Genomic DNA, 19912 nt, shown 5'->3' on the forward strand with positions numbered 1-19912 from the left:
CAAGCAGGCACGTTTACTGCCATGGAATGCTAAATCAACCTTGCACATTCGGCATGTTACGGTTTTATCTTTTGTTTTAAGAAAATGTTCCCACACTTTGCTTAGTTACGACGCTATAGCAGCATTGCTGCCCTCTTCAGGTTAGGTCATTAACTCATTGGAGGTTGGAGGTTGGAGGCCTGTTTGAAAATGTGAATGAAAAATCGACAAATATTTGTAGACACATTTTTAGTCAATATTATCAGCCCTAAACAAAATACATGATGCCAGACATCTGCAAACAAGAAAACCTGCTTTATTACTTTAACACTGATTAACAAAATATTTCAGTTTTAAAATATTTTAAACACTTAAGAGAGATCAAAACATATAGATTTTGTAAATGCAAGATCTTTACAGATTTCAGAAAAAAACATCTTAATTTCTTTGAAAAAACAATAGCTTTCAAAAAAAATGAAATTGTCTTTCAACAGCATTGTGTGAAATTGTGAACTGTGTAAATTTAAAAATTAAGAGTAGTGCCAAATGCAAAACTTCAGTCCCTTAAAATTAAGTATATATACTGTAGACATATACAGGTTTATGCTACAATTTGTCAAGTGGAAATAAGACATCTTATTAACAACTGCACATACATTTTTTTCAAAAAGATGTACAATATGCATAAATATCAACAGTCAAAATCAATTCCTACTGATCGTAGATATAATGCTGATTAGGTCGAAATTGAAGAATTTTTGCTCTATAGATTTCCCATCAGGTCCACCTGTGGATAGTTTAAGGATTTCAAATTGTTTCAATTTTATACTGACATACTTTGGAATATGATCACATTTAAATTCCCTGAATAATACAGAATGACAAGTTTTTGTAAATCAGTCATGAGTGTGATAAATCAGGGTGTACATAGGACATGGAATTTTTGAACAAATTTAAACCCCAGTTCACCTGATTAGAAATACAGAGGGCACTGAGACAGTGTCAAAGATGTGAACCTGTAAAGACTTTGACTTATATTTCATGAAAGTATAAGAGCAAAGAAAGAAAAAATGACCAATCACAGTAAAACCATGCATCAATTAAAAGCTTAACAATCATTATTAAAAACACTTATAAGAGAACTTTAAAATTTCACATACTATATATATATACAATTTCAATATTAAAACTTATTTCAGATTCCCAGGTTTGCCTTTTACTCTTTAAGACTATATAGGGGTCTTTGCTATTGCACTGTAAGAGAAATGTATGCTTCTTTTTGGCTGTTCTCAGGTCATTAATTTGGCAGATACATCATTGTAGTGTTTGAAAGCATAAGAATATATGCAAAAGTGAGTTCAAAAAAGTGATCAATACTGAAGAGCATGGATACCATGTATAATGCAATATCTGAGGCTTTTTGGGGTTATAGGATCTCAACGTAGTTTTCTGGAATAAGTCCTCTCTTTCCTTCAAGTTCTCCTTCTAGCCACCCTGGTTCTCTTGAGAAAGTCACTTTATAGGAAGAAAAGAATACAAAAGAGCCATGAATGACATTTATAAATGAAAACAAGACAGACTTGGCTAGAGTCAGTCAAAGAAAGACAGTCCAGTCAATTTCTATTGTAGCACTAACTTGTCTTGACTTTCAGCTTTATAAGTCCTTCTTTCTGTGGATTTTCCAATCCAGTGGTAATGGGCAAACTGCAAAAACAAGAGACCTGTGCATCTAGAAGATTCTGGGCACGGAAGAGAAAATTCAGCAACAGGGAAGTTACTGTACATCATCACTCCCTCTAATAACATTATTCAAAGGCTGAGTGACTTTGTTGCTGATTTTGTTCTCATTTCTTTGAAGGAGATAGAGTATTACTCTATTGCTCTTTGTTCTTTTACTAAGCAGCTATACTATTTGACTCAGCACTCTATGGGAATAATAAAGTATGTCTATCACCAAACCAACTAGCCCTTAACGATGGTAAAATACTCCTATAGCATTAAAACACAAAAGTTTACACACATTTGTGTTCTGGGTGAAGTCTTAAATATTTTCCACTCTTACAAATACGTGAAATTAAGTCAGGCTCCATCACTTGAGCTCTCATACTGCAATAAAAGCCTGAATCTTGGTTAGGTGGATATAATCAATCAGAAAACATCAACGAATTAGACCATTCTTTAGCTAACCCCACTGAGCTGAAGGATGCCAGCCTGGCCAGAAGGACAAAGTAATTTCGTTCCCCCTAGATCTCCAAGGGAGGGGATAGGGTTTTCATTCAAAGACATGAATTCTCTGTAAAGTTCTACAAAGTAAATGAAAACTTTGCTTCACAAGCAGGTTAGAATCAAGGCATCACACCCTGCATTTTCATGTCAAATCTTTATTACTGCCAGGATAGGCTGTGGCTCTCCCGAGACCCTGTAGTGGATAAGCAGTTAGAAAATGGATGGCTATCTTTTTTATCTAGCATGGTTTCAAAAAGTTTGTATCAAAAGCCACTCAGTGAAAACAGACAAAAGCTACAACATGATTTTTTTTAACCACTAATTTTACTAAGTATAGCACTTCAACTAGTATCATAGCCTTTGGTGGGTGGGGTGAGGGACTTAACATCAAATTTGAGCTTAAATTCATTCCATCTTCTCCTGATGACAGAATTCGTGATTTCCTGCTCAGTTTGTAGAAATCCAATATGTTTACAGTTCTGCGTGGCCGACTAGCAATAGCGATAACACTTACCATCTTCAAATATTGCGCCGGCCTGGAATGATAACTCAGAATCATGCTCAGCTTCACATGGATACACTGCTTTGGCTTTCCTGTTTGTGACACTGAAAAATGGAGGTAATCAGCAGTCACAGGCTTTAGAGGATTGAACAACAGTTCAATTTAGGCCATGTTATGCCTGAAATGGCAGGAGATTAAGAATAACAAATGTGAGAGGTATGGAATCCAAACAAACTCAGTCAAAACCTGCTTGTCCATATCTCTTCCTGCAACAATAGTATTGTAATTCTGTCAACAAACTCAAATAACTGATTCACTATGGAAAAAACATGCCAAAGTTGGAAAGAGATGGTCTGCTATCTCTGTTTAGATACTTATATGAGAATAAAGTACATAAAATAAATCTCAATAACTTAGTACTTGGATTGGTTCATCTAAAGCACAGTTATATTTGAACCTTATCAGAACCTTCTGTAGGTTATCCATCTTCAATAATGCAGGAAATTAAGTTTTTGGTATTTGTCTTCCACTTCAAAGTACAGTATCATTTTTGTCTTCTCAGAGTTATAACATTTTTTCCATATACTGTATATGAAGTAACAATTACATAGTACAATCATTATGTACATAATTGATCTTTAGTATTAAATTGTGGCAGCAATCTCTCTGAAAAACCTGGGATCCCATTTTATTCACAAAAACATCTTATTTCATTTCAAATTAGTTGTTGTGGAATGGAAATAATTGCTGTTGAATTCCTTACTAATAATTTACCAACAATAACCTTTTAAATTATTTTTTTTTATTTTATTTCTTATGATCTAGTTCCTAATCCTGCACATTATTTTCTAACAGCAGTCTCTATAGCAGGCCCCACTATGTTTTGACCACTAATACTTAACAGCTTTATGTAAAAAATAAGATTTTCATTCACTAAAACAACAACAAAAACTTTCAGTTTATTCGCTCTTGATTACTAAGAAAAACAGACTCCTAGGCAAGAATGTGCTTTGATACACATTTTCTCTTACCTGTTGTTGCACAGTAGTTCACTCACTTCAAACATACTGGGGAAATAGAGGGGTACAAGCTAGAAGAAAAAGCTCTTCATCTGAATCCCTAACTGTAGCTCAGAGAACAATGTCTTACCCGTCTTGTTTGTCATTCTGATCTCCTGCGGGCAGAGGGCTTGCCTGAGGGGTGGAGGAGAGTGGCCCTGAATTCATCCATAAAACCATAGGAGAGCGAGGTTGTCTGGGAAAACAGGAGACAGAACTTGGATCCACACTATCTGGGACTGGTCTCCAAAACTGTATCTGGCCTGTCGCTGGCAAGTGCTGGGATAAAGGTCTCAGGATTCACTTCACTCTTGACTATAAACCCACACTATCATACTTGAAAGACTACAGTTACTTCTACAAGGACACCTTAACTGATGAATTATTCTTTACAACTTTCATTTAATGTCAATCGCTTAACCGACTTATTGAACGAAGTCTGTCACTAAAGTGTCTTTGAGTCAGCATTTTCTAAACTTTAAAAACATTACCATGATTATAATTTCTTAAGAGAGTACTTTATAGTGAACACAACATTTAAGTTGACTGGATGTTACTGAAATGAGTAGAGGGGGTTTGGGACTGGAAATCATTTTTTTTAGATAACGACTTTTTCCAGAACGGGGTCATGGGGGAGCTGGAGCCTACATGGGCAAGCAATGGAGTCAAGGCTTGATAAACCCTGGTCAGGACACAAGTCTGTCACTGGACACATGCAGACAAAGACAATTTTCCCAGAAGCTAATTGAACTATCAGTGTCTTTGTAATGCAGGAGGAAACCAGAGCAACCAGAGACCAAAGACCAATTATGTAAAAATAACGTAATTTATTGCTAACCTATAAGTGTTAAGATCAACAATAATTATGCCATATAAAATAGTTCAAAGCAGCCAGAAATCGTTTTCCAGTTGTTTTTTTCTTGGGGCCACAATCCTGTTTTAATGGCTAAAAGAGAATCACATCCAGCCGTTTCTAAAAAAAGCTATGGATTTGGCTTGAGAGTGAATTAGCTTTAGTGAAAAGGCTGCACACAACATTTAAAAGTGAAACAGGAAGGTCATGTAAAGATTTAGGACATACTGGATGACCGGCTGGCTGCTGCTGATTGATAACAGTTACAACAGCTACTCGGCCCACCTAGCATGTTTTGTAGCTACTGGCTAATTTATCCAAAGATCTCATTCAGCTGTTTCTTGAAAGAAGCCAGGGTCTGCATAGTTTGTTCCATACTGGCACAACCCTTTGGGTAAAGAAGTGCATCCTGTTTCAGTTTTAAATGCACTTCCCTGTTCCACTTGTGCCCTCTGGTTCTTGTTACACTGTTAAAACTTTGAAGAAGTCCACTGCATTGACCTTTTAAGGAGTTTGAGTATCTGTATCAGGTCCCCACGTAGCCCTCTCTTATGCAAGATTAAGAAGGTTCTGTTTGTTTAATTGACAAAACAGGTAGTTTGAAAGGGCTCCTTCAAGGAAGGAGATGAAATATCAGTATGGAAGAGGAGCCAAAGTATCAAGTGTGTGTATTAGAAAGCTTATTAAATCAGAGACAAAAACAATTAAGTACGTGCAGAATTAGCAAACCAACTGAAAAAGCCATACAGACTGCACAAAGTGAAGGAAACATCAAAAGAAGAACCATACAATTAAGCGCAAATCAAGGTTAGTCAGATGGGAAACAAAAGTGTTGACTGAATCTTGGATATGGTCCTTTGTTATGCGATGGATTGTGAACAAGCAATGTGCAACTGAACCAGAGGCGTTTGCTCTCGAGAACATTTCCAAAGCAGTTAACTAAAGACAGGCCAAATAAATATTCAAATGTTTTTTAGCTTCAAGAGGAAAAATTTTGTAAGAAGAAATAAAGTTTTTTTATGACCAGGAAAGCAACTGACAGGTTAAGGATTTTTCAACTTAATTCTATGATGTTTTATGAACAAAAACAGATATAACATATTAAGCTGTGTAACAGAATTCCCACAGTATATGCAGTGCCGGCTGTTGCCATAAGTGAGGATACAAAGAGGAAAGTTTCATAATAAACAGCCAAGAACATACAGAATTCATTTTGGGAGGGTTAATAAAGGCACATGTAAAGAAACTGCAATATTCTTGTCTCAATTGTATTTTTATCAATTTTCTTATTGTCCATATAAAGCTTACACCATTAAAATCTTATAACAATTATTAACTCTTATTTTAGAAAGGGACTGCCAGTCCTCTCCCCTGGATTCAGTACATCAGGAATGGCTACAGCAGATGAAACGGGTATGTGGGCGTTTGCACAGCTGCACTGATGTCAAACTAAGATGTCAGTCTGATCTGACTGAAGACTAGGTGGCTGGACCATGCATCAGGCTGGAGCCTTCCAGAAGATGACTAGTAGCCCTTGTGACCGACTTAAAAAGACTGGGAACAGAAACGAATTACAGAAAGAGGATTTTAGCAGGAGAGTAAGAGAACAGACAGGAGTGAGAAAATTATAGCCTTCCCTTGTCACTTGATTACCCCTTGTTAAAATGTATTTATTTTCTGTTTTTGGATGGAACTCTTTAATTTTGTTTTAAATCTGCCAAGCAGACATTGTCAAAATTATCTGAATGCATCGACAACCAAAGGCTGTCTCTTTTTTTCAAAATTGAGAATTGCCAATTATTTTTGTTTTACCAGGCCACTTGTTTTTCACATCTTTTTGCAGCCACAGTATGAACCCTGTAAACGCACGCAGAGCTGAGTGAGGAAGTGTAGATGGACTCCTCCAACCCACCAACCTTTGAAACCTGAGGTCTTTGAAAACATGTGTGTTCACACATCACCGGCACTACAGCCCTGTACCAGAGGCATAGTGTTAATTGGAAGAGTCGCGTCCCCACAACACTGCAAGGGCCTATGAGGCCGGAGGGGTTGACGTGCTGCCATGACTGCTCTGACCAACCAATCCAAACCTGTCCACCGCAGAGTGTGGTGAATTGCACCCCGATGCCTGGCTAAATTTACATGACACTAATGGCTCTACCCCCTGATAACCAAGGCTCCAACTCTGAGTTCAGGTGAGCGCCTTAACTGGGAGCCACTTGGGAGACTCTGGTTGTCTTCTATTAACTTGAGTTAAGAAGATGGGCTCACCTGTGGAGAGTTATTTAATTTATAAAAGCAATCTCACCTATGCATACTAAACTAAAAAAATTATACAAATAAAGGTTAAATTTAGGTGGGCGATTTGTTGTAGAGCTCAGTCTTTTATTATAAAGTTTGATTATTACATAAGACTTATTATTAATTTGTATGTTTTAGGTCTTAAATGTGACTATGTCTTTTACACTGTTGCCTATTCATTTGTATACCATCAATTCTTTCACATAAGATTTAAGAAACTAAGTGACCTTCCTCGGAATTGCCTGACAAGTGGGTTATTTATCATTTTAACTTTTATAAATTGCTTGCACTCAAGGAAGTGTCAGGACTGAATTATCTGTAAACATTTAAACTATTAACATTAACATCCCTATATGTTTTTCTCTATCATGTAGATATTTTCTTGTCAGTTTAATTTAGTTTTCTCATCTGTATTCAAAATACAAAGAGGAGCCTGAAGGTTCTAACAAAGCAAAGGTAAGAATGAACAGACTGCACAAGTAACAGGAAAACCCCCCAAAACACTAGCTGAATTATACAATATTTTAAAAGCCCTATGTTTTATTAACTCATTTAAATTGAAAGGTTTTAATTTGAAATAAGTTTTGAACTTTAAATAAAATGGAAAAGTTGATTTCCAGTTATAAATTAAATGTTATTTAAATGTTCTTAACATTAATACTTAAATGTTAAGAAAAAACAAAAACTATAATTTGATCTTCAAAGTGTCCAAGAGATGAAGGAATGGAAGCTCTGATACATTCAAACAGAAAAATCCCACTGTTTCACATGAACAGTGGTGAAAATGGATGAAAAAATAACTGCTTTAATAAAGAGTTGCCTGTCAAAAAATAAAGACTAGGACACTAACTGCATTTCATTTACAACTATAAACACCAGATTTGGACATTATTTCCTTTTAGGATGCATTTTCAATTTACTGGAATGAGCAGTTAAAAAAGGATATTGCATTGTTTTCCTCCTGTCTAAACCAAACATGACTTCCAACAAATCATCTCTGAAAATCACAATACATGCAAATTAAAGTTAGTCAGATTCAATATTCCTCCTGTGAAAAACAATGAACCGTAGCTTCAAATAGTTTGTTAGAGTATTTTTAAGAAGCATTGTTGTTCCAACATGAGACATGAAACTGATAACCCACTCTTATTAGATACTCATTCAAAGATTTTACTTACATTTCTATAGTGCTGTATGTCCTATAAATGTAGCAGATTCATTTAATCAAATCAACTTTAACGAGTACTAGTTCGATACAGGCTCACAGTGAGCCTCAGCCTAATTCGACAGACTACAGGTGCAAGGCAGGATACAACCTAAATTGAATACGTGTCCATCACACACATCCCTTTCGACTGGGGGAGGACAGATTCATTTGAATAGAAGATCAACATTGATCAATGCCACTGCTTCATCGTCGCATGGGTTACTTGGTACACTTTAATATGAAGATCTGCTTAAATGTAAGTTGGATGAGGCTGTTAATTATATGGGCTTGAGTAAATCTCTCTTATGCTGATGCATAATTTGGTGTAAAGATTAAAAGTTCCTTGGGAGGGAATATGAAGAAAAAATAATTTAGGTGTCTGTACAAACATTTTTTACTTTAGAAGAGAAAAAAAGTTTTAATTGAAAGAAAATATTAAAGCAATGTATTAAACAACCCACCAGAAGTGATGAAAGCAGCATTATCATTTAAGGTTTTAATCACGCGTGCCTTAATGTAAAACATGGTCAATTGCTCACATCAGAATGGCAGAATTGATAAGGACCACTCTGCATAGTGCAGTATACTAATTGTGTTCAGAGAATCTTGTGTTCAGAGAATATCTGAGTGCTCCCAACAGCAGTGGGAGGTCTTCGCTATTTAATCCATAAATATGCCTGGCATTCTGTAAATTCAACTCTGAAGCATCTCTCGGAACTTCACACTTACTCCGAGGGGCCTGCTAATGCAGAAAATAATCATTAAATTGCTCCTACCAATTGCTCCCATAGAGACAATAATACGAGCAATTAAACAAAGCAGCTGAGGAAGAGCCGCAGGACATTGTGAAAGGTGAACACACAGCTCTGCTGCCTTCCAGTCGAATCACATTGGCTGTGATTTATGGCTCTGCAGTCGTTCCCTGGTACTCGGCTGCTCCACATCAGCATGGGGGACAACATGTGACGGCACAGAAAATCCACTCATTAACCTTATATTGTCTGGGTGGCCTGCTGCCAAGTCTGCAACTACCACCCAGCCACAGCAGAGCTCAGGCGCAGGCAGGGCCCACAGCTACAGCTAACACACCCCTGGACTTTCACTTCTAGCCCTTACACTGAAACCAACTTCACAACGCATGCCCTGCTTTTATTTGCCTTCAATGTTTTGTCCTTCACAGAAAGTAGTACTGAAAACCTTCCAAATGTATTTATCAACGTTCGCCAATTACTTAAAGGCCATAACTGTTTGTGGAGATATATTAATAGCAATTCTTGTGACAAACAAAAAAAACAAATAGATAACCTTCTGTACATGGTTGGGATGCCACATGAAAAATCCTCAAAAACTGTCTGAAATAAACAGTTCAGCACAGCTTTCAACAGTTGCTCTTGGCAACTAGTCCTTTAAGGAAAATGTATTGAACTAAAATTGCATTTAGGTCACCCAGGCCAAGCAAAAGAAATTGGTTAGATAAATTATACAGAGAAGAAAATGGAGAACCGTATTAGAAATAAGCAGTTATGATGAAGACTTATGTCAGTACCGTTCTTGTTTCAGTGGGAACCAAACCAAAGAAGTAGATATACTGGAACTAGAGCAGGTGACATTTATATTTCAAGAGAAGGAAAAGAAAGTATTCATTTGCTTCCATGCAGTTTTACTGTACTCACAGTATTCTGCTATACCCATTTCCCCGTTTGAAATTGTACTTTCATATAAAACTATGGCATTGCTAGTCAGGGCCTTGGGTACCCTACTGAAAAGTATTATTACCCACAGTACATAAGTACTGTATATGTGTTTTCACATATCCTACAGTATATTGTCTCCATAACCTTGTGTTCTGAATCTACTTATACAAATGCATACACATCTGTCTGAAGAGTAAGCCAACAGAATGCCTTTTTAGCACATCTGCTCTAGTTCTGTTCCAGAACAGTTCGTCATCATCTTTTTTTTTTCCACTGGCACTTATGAAGACAATACAGGCCAGAGCACAATTCAAATAAAACATTCTAGCCATGTCTTTCAATAGCACCACTTCTTAATTGCAGTTCTCAAGACAGATGGATTTACATATGTATAAAGCTTGCGGCACTGCACCCCAGAAAACAATATTTTGCAGAAAGCAGTGTGAAACACAATTGCTTGAAATCATAGGAAACAAAGACCCATTTTTCATCAGTCCCCGCAACTCTGTATTAGATAAAGAGTTTAAAAACGAGTGGATAGATGTTGTATCAATGTTCCTATAACAAAGGATGGTCCCTGTCTTTGTCTTACTCTTAGTGCAAGTAATACATTTTTATTTAATCATTAGACCTCACATAAGTTCTTTTTTTTCTTGTGTTATATTTTTGTGGACTGGTGTGATACAGCCAGGAAAGTGTTCTGTTTCACATTAGTTTAAGAATTTCCACTATAAGCCTTTTAACCTCAACATATTTGAAATAAATGAACACGGGGAGAAACAGTGGCAAGCTTTGGCTTCTGTGGCTAGTTTCCATATCTGAACTGAGCAAGCGGGAAAGAATGCCATAATTTTGGGTGGGCAGGAAATTACCGCAGATCCTGCACTGCAAATCCTCACAGCTGGTTGCTTTGAGACAGAGCTTCACAGAGGCAGGAGAATAAGCTGCAGTACTGGCAACTTGCTCACTGCAGGTATAACAATTTTAGAAACAGTAGACAGATTTTGAACAATTTAGAGAAATGAAAGAAAGGCGATTGCAAAGGACATCTGGCGAACCATATTTTCGGTTGATGTAGTTTTCACGCACTAAGGAAAAGGGAACACTGTGCAGATTTGAATCAGCTGAACTCACATTAGGTTTGACATTTTACTCGTTAAATAAAGCCGCACTCTTGGTTAAAGAACCAGAAAGTCATGTTTGCCCTGGTGTGAGAAGTGCTGTAGGATTAACCTTCTCTAAAAAACTCAGCCAGAGAGAGGCTATGGCCTACCTCATAGGTACAGTACATTAGCGCTAGTGCAACTAACACTGCTTTATAACTCTAAAAGATTTATGAACCATCAAAGCACAGGTGACACACCAAAACTAAGTTAAGAGAAAGGTACACAGTCGCAGTAGTTAAAAGGCCAGGTGTAAAGGTTAACGGAAAGATGGAGTGTAAGGGTACTCTGATTGCCTGTTTGGCTCATGTCCAGTGAAATGACACTCTGGGTTATATCCAGTTGACAAGAAGCACTTATTACTCTGGGTAATATCTGGTTGAGAAAGAAGCACTTTGTACTGACAACATGTCACACTGGAATTTAAGCCGTCTGCTCTCCATGTGGCACACTATCCAGGTTAGGCTTTTTCTATGTATCCTTACTCACCCAGAACCATCTGTTAGGCTCCCACCATTGGTATTTAGGTGATTCCTGGCCTTCTGTGGAGGACTGCCAGAGGTAGCAGAAGACTGGGAGGAAACGGACTCCGTACTGCCCAGTGAAGTGTTGTCTTGGACAATGGAGTTTGGACAATCAGCTAGAAACAAAAGAAGAGAGAAGTATACTGTATACTGGGTTTGTAGAATACACATTAGGAAAAGGCAGAGATAGGGGCCCATAAAAAGAAACTTAAGAATGACATCTGGCAAGTCTGTCACTGGTTTGATAATAGAAGCCAGTCAGAGTATTTCTCTTTGGGTCACAGACAGCATTGAAAATTCCCAGCTGTTAAAGCTCTTAAAAGATCCATTTTCATCTAGATACTACTCACTATTAGAGGACAAATCCTTTTTAAGATATACTAATATTTCAATAAACCTACGTCATTTTTTGAAAACACTCGCAACACACAACCCCTCTCAATTAACTAGCAATATTTAAGAAATTTGGGTTTCCATGGTAACCCACCCAATTACACTCCTGAGAAGTTACTTTAACCAAAACCTACAATAAAATTATCTGGGTCTTCTGTTGTTGAAGTATATATCACTCTACCCGCTGTTTGGAAAGAATGGGGGACCTACAGGATACTGTAGGTTAACTAAATTTTCATGTTATCTAAAAAAACAAAGTAAATAATTATCAACACCCTTTAAAAGAAAATGCTCTCTTCTAAAACAAGGAGAAAAAGGTGATGAGATATTTGGGATTCTGTAACCTATTACTTCCCTAAAATGCAGGAGCTTCCTTCAGGAACAAATGACAAGTGCTCTCATTGTAATGGGGGAAGAGAATTTAATATACTGTAGGAGGAAAACTTCTGAACTGTTCTACTGGAACCCAATCATCTTTCCATTCTTTCATCATTTTCCGGTTTTGGCATTCAAAAGCTCCAAATCCTGTTTCTAATTATAAGTGTAGCATTTCTACTATGCTGATAAAATACATTTAATTTAATAATTTTGGGAGACATAAAACAATAAGCCTCTGCCACAATATTTTCACAGAAAAAGTTACCATTTTAATTTTTTTACTGTAATACTTTGCTTGGATAACCTACATCACACAATTATGTGAGCAAGATTGATTATTACTGCCATTAACATTTCCATTTTTCAATGTGGGCTTAAGACTTTCAGAGATACTATTTGGTCAACAACTGAATAACAAATGTTCTTAATTAGCACTGACTGGAATAGTTGAATCTTAAATGCTGTGTTTATTATTCTCTGTCACTAACATCCAACCCTGTTATTCAGCATTTTGCAAAGTACCCTTTCTGTCAGATCTGAAATCTGTACACAGTGTGACTTCTTTATAGTCTGCCCCAGGCACTTAAACTAATTTGCATGATCATAAAGAAAATGTGGATCATAAATACTTTCGCAGCACATTAGTGAGAGAAATGTACTTCATGATATTAAACTTGAGCAGCGCTCACTGGAATTTAAGCCATGTTAGTTTTTGTCTTTTTGTGTCTGTCTGCCCTGAGATGGACTGGCGACCCAGCAACCCTGAACTGAATGAAGCAGTTAGAAAATGGATGAGACATTATTCTGAAGCTTTTACACAGATCAGACTGAAGATGCAATTGGAAACCGAAAACAAATAAAAATCCAAGTGATTGTCAAACTGTGAACTAACCATGTTTTCCTTTTGCCTAGATGACCCATTAGAAATGTGAAGTTTGGAAAGACTTCCAGAGGTCATGATGAGAATGAAACAATACAATATGTAGTTAATTAGGTGTGACATGATGGCAAAACAAATAGGATTATATAAGTGATGATTCTACTGAAAGGCTTCAGATTTAAAAAAAAGGGAGGCGGGGATTAGTTAATTCCCTTTGGGAAAAGATCTTTATGTCATGATTCCTGATACTTTGCAGGTTTATAAAGTAATACAGTAAAATACAGTATGTTGCCAGCCTCATGAGTGTCTCAAGTAATAAAGATGCTAAGCCAGGCACAAGCTGATCTCTACATTCGCAGGTCCAGTGCTGGGTCTGTCACTACCTCACTTGAACCAGGATTCCTGAAATTATGGAGAACAATTAGATGAGTATGTTGGGGTTTCTAGGTGTGAATTACTCAGATAGGGCTTTATGCTCCTGGGTGCCTGTGTGCTTGTGGCACTATCACTAAGGGATGCACCGCTCCTCTAACTGAAGTGGAAGAACAGCAGCAATGCAACTGGCATTAGCTGGCCAGAGCTTAATCGGCTTTGCAGCAAAGACTGACACATTGTCTTTCTGAGCATCTGCATTCTTGTATTGATGGCAGAGCGATGTGCCATTCCTCCAATCAGAGCAAACTCTACTGTCACGCGCTGTGGAACTCGCAGTGTTTCAAAAGATGAATGGCTCTGCAGGCAGGTGTGTCAGAGAAGCACAGCTGTACATTTCACCCTGTCCAGAGCAGGTGTGGCAGGTGAGACCCCAGTCTATAAAACAACTGGTGATCTAAAAAAATGGGCCATTTGTAACTCCATTTTCGAATACAGCTTTTTTAAACAATAACTATGAATACACAAGACCTGTTTAAGACTTTCACATTACTTCGGATAGATGTAATAACCATCAAGTTACAGAGAAACGACTTCAACATGGACAGTTCTATTTATAATTCTTAAGAATAACCATCCATGCACTTAAATTGTGACAAACATCTTGAAAAACACTAACATCAATTATAAAAAACTACTATTCTAGGAACAGATAATGAATAATGCTACAATATATCTTTATTTTAATATGGTGCTAATATATTCTGTATCTATTATACAAAGGTCTTCAGTACTTTGCTGGAAAGCTGCAATAGTGAAAATGTATTGATAAATGAAGTAGCTTAATGAGGGTAAAATTTAAAATGCAAGAAAGACCTGACTGACCACACACACTATGTAGAATTCTGTAAAGAGATTTTAAATCATCATCTTCCAACCTAATGAAAGAAGTAACAGACTACATATTCAATTGCAGACTATAAGATCTCTATAGTAAAACCTTGAGTAATAGGAAGAACAATATGGTAGGCAAATTTAGTTTCTTTTAGGATTCCCAAGAACAGAAATGTGGCAAAAACTTGGCAGCAACTTTTTCAGGGCAAAGGTCCAAATTATCCAGTTCACCTGCCTCACAATGTTAGGACAGATTCAGTAATGGATAGTCAGCATATGTAAAGACTTTGCTGTTCAAAACTGGCAGAAGGATCATAATCATGTGATAAATGAGAATGAATAAAAAACAGAACATTTGCCGACACAGGCCTGACTGTGCCCCAAATTAAAAACCATTATCTTCAACATACCTTAAACGAATACTAGGCAGAATCCAAACATGGGAAAAAACAGCATTTTATGCTTCTTATATTTTTGCTTCCACAACTCCTTATTGATCTTGTGTGAAATGCCACAGAGGGTAAACCTCAGCTTACCTCCTTGAAGCTCCACATTAGGGTTGTATACTGCGAGCGGCCTGTTTAAGCGGCTCTGTTTCTTGGATGACCGGGTTGGGGCTGTGAGAGAAGGCATCGTCATGGGCGAGAACGCATCAGGAGGACCCCCGAAAATCTGCAATCAGTTTATTAAAGGATCAATTGTTGAGCAAAGCCAAGAAGCAGCTTTGCTTATTGCTACAAACAGCAGCAGTGAGAAGCAGAATTTGTTTTGGAGTGTGTTCAGATTCCGTGAGCAGTCACGCCAAGAACTTTCCCCATAATGCTCTGGGACTACGCCATGGATCAAACACTGAATGTTTTCTATATACACATTAAATGTCTACACATTAAACGCTCTGCAAATAACTTAATTAAAAATCAAACAGCAGTATATCAAAGTATGTTGGGTCTAGAGAAATCTACAAATTCATATAAAATTCACGGGTTACGTTTCCAATTTACAACTTACTTGCAGTGGCTAACAAACTGTATGCAGCTCCACACCACAGCAAGCCAAAGTGCCAGGCACATTTATTCAATTACACACTAAGAAGAAAATGCACAAAAAGAAGAGGAAGCAGGTATTGATTTCTATATTTTATTAACTATTTAGGAGTTTGTGTGGGATTTAAAATATAAAGCACAGAAAAATACTTAGTCTCCTGATGTGATATTTTTAAATAGCAGTAATACTGTAACCCACAATATGCGCAGAGGTACTGTAAAAATCTTTTTGGCAGTAGCTTCCCTTCATCTCCACATACTGTATGAAGTTTAATACAGACTGCTTCTTGGATATTAAAAGACAGGAGAAGACCACTTAAAGACGAAGAGTAAACATCTAACTGAAGGAAATACACACAACACTGTTTTTAGAAAATGGAACATTATGCTAAATACAGCAAATATTTAAATTTCCAATTTCAAATACACAGTAGATAGTAAACATAAGAATAAACACACATACAAGGTTCACTTAATATAAATTAGAATCTTGAATCCATCAGTAATCTGATTCAACAGTAACTAAAATCTGTCTCATTGAATTATTTCTCCTGGATATGTTACCAGATTCTTGCAAATTCATAAGTCTTTAATATTTTAGAAAAACAATTTAAAAGGTGACCTAAATATGTATATAGTGTAATTCAGAACAGTTTAACTATCATTTAACATTGTAAAAATATATGGGCACCCTCTACTGGACAATTTTTTTTTAATAAACTGTAGGATTCAAATCTAAACGATTGTTATAAAATACCTTGTCTTGGGGTTTCTATCCATAACTTTCAATGTCAAATTCAATGTATTTTAAGATTTATGACTATTTCTTCTTATTAAGTTAACACAGAATTAAAAGTATAACATCATATTTAGGTAAACAAAGTAAATTGTGAACAAATCTTATTCAGAAACAAAGCCAAAAACATGCAAACCCAACATCTCCCAAAATAAAAAAAAATGTAATCTCTGTAAATCTAACGTCACAGTTACATTATTTTTTATATTTTAGTTACACAGAAGTAAATTTTGGGATTTGAATTAATGACTCTTAAATACCAGTTACTTTTTCTGAGGGTGTTTCAGCTACTGGATGCTTCCTTCAATTCAAAAAAGTTTGCACAGTACTGGCAATGTTCAGACAAAAACTGCAACAGGAGAATTCAGTCATTGTGACACTTCGAATGCTATGAAACGTCAAACTAGCCCCAATATTGATTTTGAACAACTCTCCTCAATCACGTGAATAATCTGGCTGATGTTCTGCTTTTATCAGATGATTTTCATAATTAAAGGTTAACACTAATGTGATGGCAGGAACATTTCAAGAGAAAAGAAAATATTTTTTAAGACTTTGGAGTAAACGAAACTCACCGTCTCATGATTTTCTATGAGAATCTCTACCACAATGTTCTGAAATTTCAGATCCATAATGGCTGCAACCGTTTCTTCCTGTGGCCTCATGAGGGTGGGACCAAACACAACGCCTAGGTTTGCCACTGTCATCAGGTTCTGCTTGCAGTTAGCAGCAACACTGAAAATAACAAAAGGGGAAAAAAGAGCCTTTTCAAGAGAACTACGGCAAAAACACAAACTCAAAGAACACAAACTCTTCCATTCCTGTATTTTTTCAAGTTCTGTGTTTTCTTCTACATCCAATAATATACAGTAGGTACTGTTTTCACACATGGTATGCCATGTTAAGGAAAGAAAGACTTATCTAATAATCAGGTCGGGAGATCTCTTAGAGCCATTAAGGTTTAAGTTAAAGTAAAATTTAAAGACAGAATACAGAAAAAGCAGCAGTGGACAGATGATAAATTAGGCTGGTTCCTATCCAACAGCAAATTTTAAAAAGCTAAAAAAAAACATGCAGTAAGAGAATGGCCAGGATGAAGTTTCTCACATTTCCATGACATGCAGTGTGTGATAACCAGCCTCACCTTAACTGATACACACTCTCTGACTTCTTTATTAACTGGAGGTTATAGGCTCTCTAATGAGCTGTCATTCGATATTGGCAATCATTTTGTTTTGTTGCTTATTGACAAAGGTTTTACCCTTAAAACCTTACTCCTATAATTTTGTCATCTACTGATCTTGCTGATCCTTTCCAAAATGAAGTATAGCCCACTTTTCCAAAATCCTTTCGTCATTCACATCTGATACAAACCACACAAACATTGGACTGTGCAGAGATATTATTCTAAGGAAATTCCACTTCTGCTCTCTTTCCCACTTACGGTTTTAGGAAATTAAGTTTTACATGTCTTTATTATTCAGTTTTTAGTTTGTCTTTTAATTTATTATTTTCTCTTTAGGTTTTAGAGAATTGGAAAAGATGTAGAGATCTGGTTTTCTTGTTTGAGACTACGTCTGGTTTTAATGAGAAATGCACATGGAAAGGATCATTGCTGTTATTTGTTCTGTCCTTCCTTCAATAATTGAGAAGAGTCCTTAAAACTGTCCTGGAAACTGGGTTCAATTTTCAGATAGAAAATGCAGTTTCTGAAGCATTTGCACTGTTTCTGCTGAAATTCTGCTACTCATGCACTTATATTCTTAAGCTCTTTTAGGATCCACAAATAATGCCATTCTTGGACATAAATTGGACTGGGCTCCTATACTGTACGACAAGCTTTTTTAATACCTAAAGCAGATCTTTTGCCATTAAAGTAAGATGTTCTTTCCATTTGATTGTAAACTGATAAAACTAGTCAAATCAACTTAATTCTTACGACCACTGGACCTTTTTAGAGCATTGACAAAATAACAGAATCACGGAAAGACCTCTTGCAGGGAAAAAATGTGAACCCATTTCTTCTTGAACACACTTAGTGAACAGGGAGCAACATAAACAAGTGTTACACCCTAGTGACAGCCCATTGGAAATACCTTGTTAACCAACTTTAAAAGCAGAATAACAGGATGAATGAACACTCAATAAAAGCAGCTTACTTGGCTAAGTGTTTCATCAGTATTTCCAGCATCACTTGGTTCTTTTCTGGAAGTTTGTGAACCAAATAATGAATTGCATGTACTCTGGAGCCAGGACTGCCACATTCTGTTTTAAAAAACAAAATAGCAATGCAGTATCAGCTAGTTGATAATAGTAAAAACTTACTAAAAACACTTTGTAAAACCCAAACTGAAAAAAGTCCAAAAAGTTCAAATTCAGACAAAAATACTCCCAACCATGAAAGCAAAGATCTAAGAAGAAATATGAATTAACGGTGACATGCCAACTTGTGTTGTGTTCAAGATTCCCAAAAAACTGAAGAAGGCTCTACACTCCATGTTCATTCTTTACACTTTACAGCATATTTACAGTACTCATGTTTTTGCAGCTCCCACTCTTATCGTGATATACACACATACAGTGTATGTAAGTCTCAAGAATTATTTTGGCTCATTATCTGTGCTGTTTTTTGTTCATCTTTATCAAGGATGCCAATAATTCTTGAGCACACTATTAATGAAATTCCCATGTGCAGAATACTGTAGGTACAGGGATGTCTAATTCTCATACATTAATGGATGTTTGCCCTCCAACCTGGCGCCCGACGTGGGGCATGAACCCACTACCCTGAGATTGTGAGTCTCATGCTCTACCATGTTTTCAGTGAGTTTTTGTCAGAGAATTACACCAATTTGGCAGACAAAACTGTACTCAGTACAAGTAACTTTGCTTTTGGGCTCAGCCTTAGGGTGACTTAGTTTAAATCTAGAAAAGTGGTGGTTCTCATTAACAAGCTCTAATACAGGGCTCCAGACATGGTATAAATGGTACAGTCAGGAATAAGCACCCTGCAGCAGTCAGAACTTTCTTCACATGGTAGAAATTAGATGATAGCCCTGTTATCTGCCCACAAGAAATAGCCCTAGTTTAAGTTAAAACTGATAAAATGAATATAAAAAACATTCATTTTATGCTGAATCTTTTAACAAGGCACCAGAAACATTTTCTTTCTGCATGAGTCAATAAAATTTGTTCAAAGTTTGTAGAATACCAAAATGTACTCAAACTAAATGGCAGGGGGTTATTAAGAAGCAAATTTTGGCTCCAAAATTCAATAGCCTTCTGCAATTATTCAACATCTCGCCCAGTTCCATTTCATTCCTTGAAATTCCACCTGCACAGTGTATGCATAAGAAATTGCAGAAACGGGCATATTTCATCCCAGGTGATTTATGTACAAAGCCTACTCAAAGCAGATATTGGCTATGACCCACTTTCATGAATATCATGTCTTGTTTCTCTCCTTGTTCCAAACTTACCGATTAGAATATTCCTGATATTCATTCCAATATGAACAGAGGTTCTGGACCAACTGAGAATGCAAAACAATTTCCTATTTCTGTTCTACAAAAAATGCAATCAATCTAAAAGATTCAAATTATTCTAAAGGAGAACATGTTTTAAACTTAGATATCCATAAAGCCACCCT

General features: G+C 36.6%; 1 protein-coding gene across 3 annotated transcripts in view; it reads right to left on the reverse strand.

Annotated features, from left to right (window-relative positions):
• Window positions 1-275: 275 nt before the first annotated feature.
• The window catches only part of arhgap10 (Rho GTPase activating protein 10), a 73850-nt gene continuing 54213 nt past the window's right edge, over window positions 276-19912 (reverse strand). The window contains exons 17-24 of one of the 3 annotated variants that reach the window (XM_069188569.1): window positions 18423-18528; window positions 16839-16998; window positions 14961-15096; window positions 11473-11623; window positions 3857-3961; window positions 2720-2811; window positions 1616-1683; window positions 1405-1494 (exon numbers count right to left, since the gene is read on the reverse strand). In XM_069188569.1, coding sequence (XP_069044670.1) covers window positions 1634-1683; window positions 2720-2811; window positions 3857-3961; window positions 11473-11623; window positions 14961-15096; window positions 16839-16998; window positions 18423-18528 — 800 coding nt within the window. In that variant the 3' untranslated portion in view covers window positions 1405-1494; window positions 1616-1633. Of the gene's footprint in view, window positions 1495-1615; window positions 1684-2719; window positions 2886-3856; window positions 3962-11472; window positions 11624-14960; window positions 15097-16838; window positions 16999-18422; window positions 18529-19912 lie in introns of those variants that run through there. The other 2 variants (XM_006629543.3, XM_069188573.1) reach the window with 2 other exon arrangements.

The sequence above is a fragment of the Lepisosteus oculatus genome, chromosome 1, assembly GCF_040954835.1.
Source record: "Lepisosteus oculatus isolate fLepOcu1 chromosome 1, fLepOcu1.hap2, whole genome shotgun sequence".
NCBI classification, from domain to species: Eukaryota; Metazoa; Chordata; class Actinopteri; order Semionotiformes; family Lepisosteidae; genus Lepisosteus; species Lepisosteus oculatus.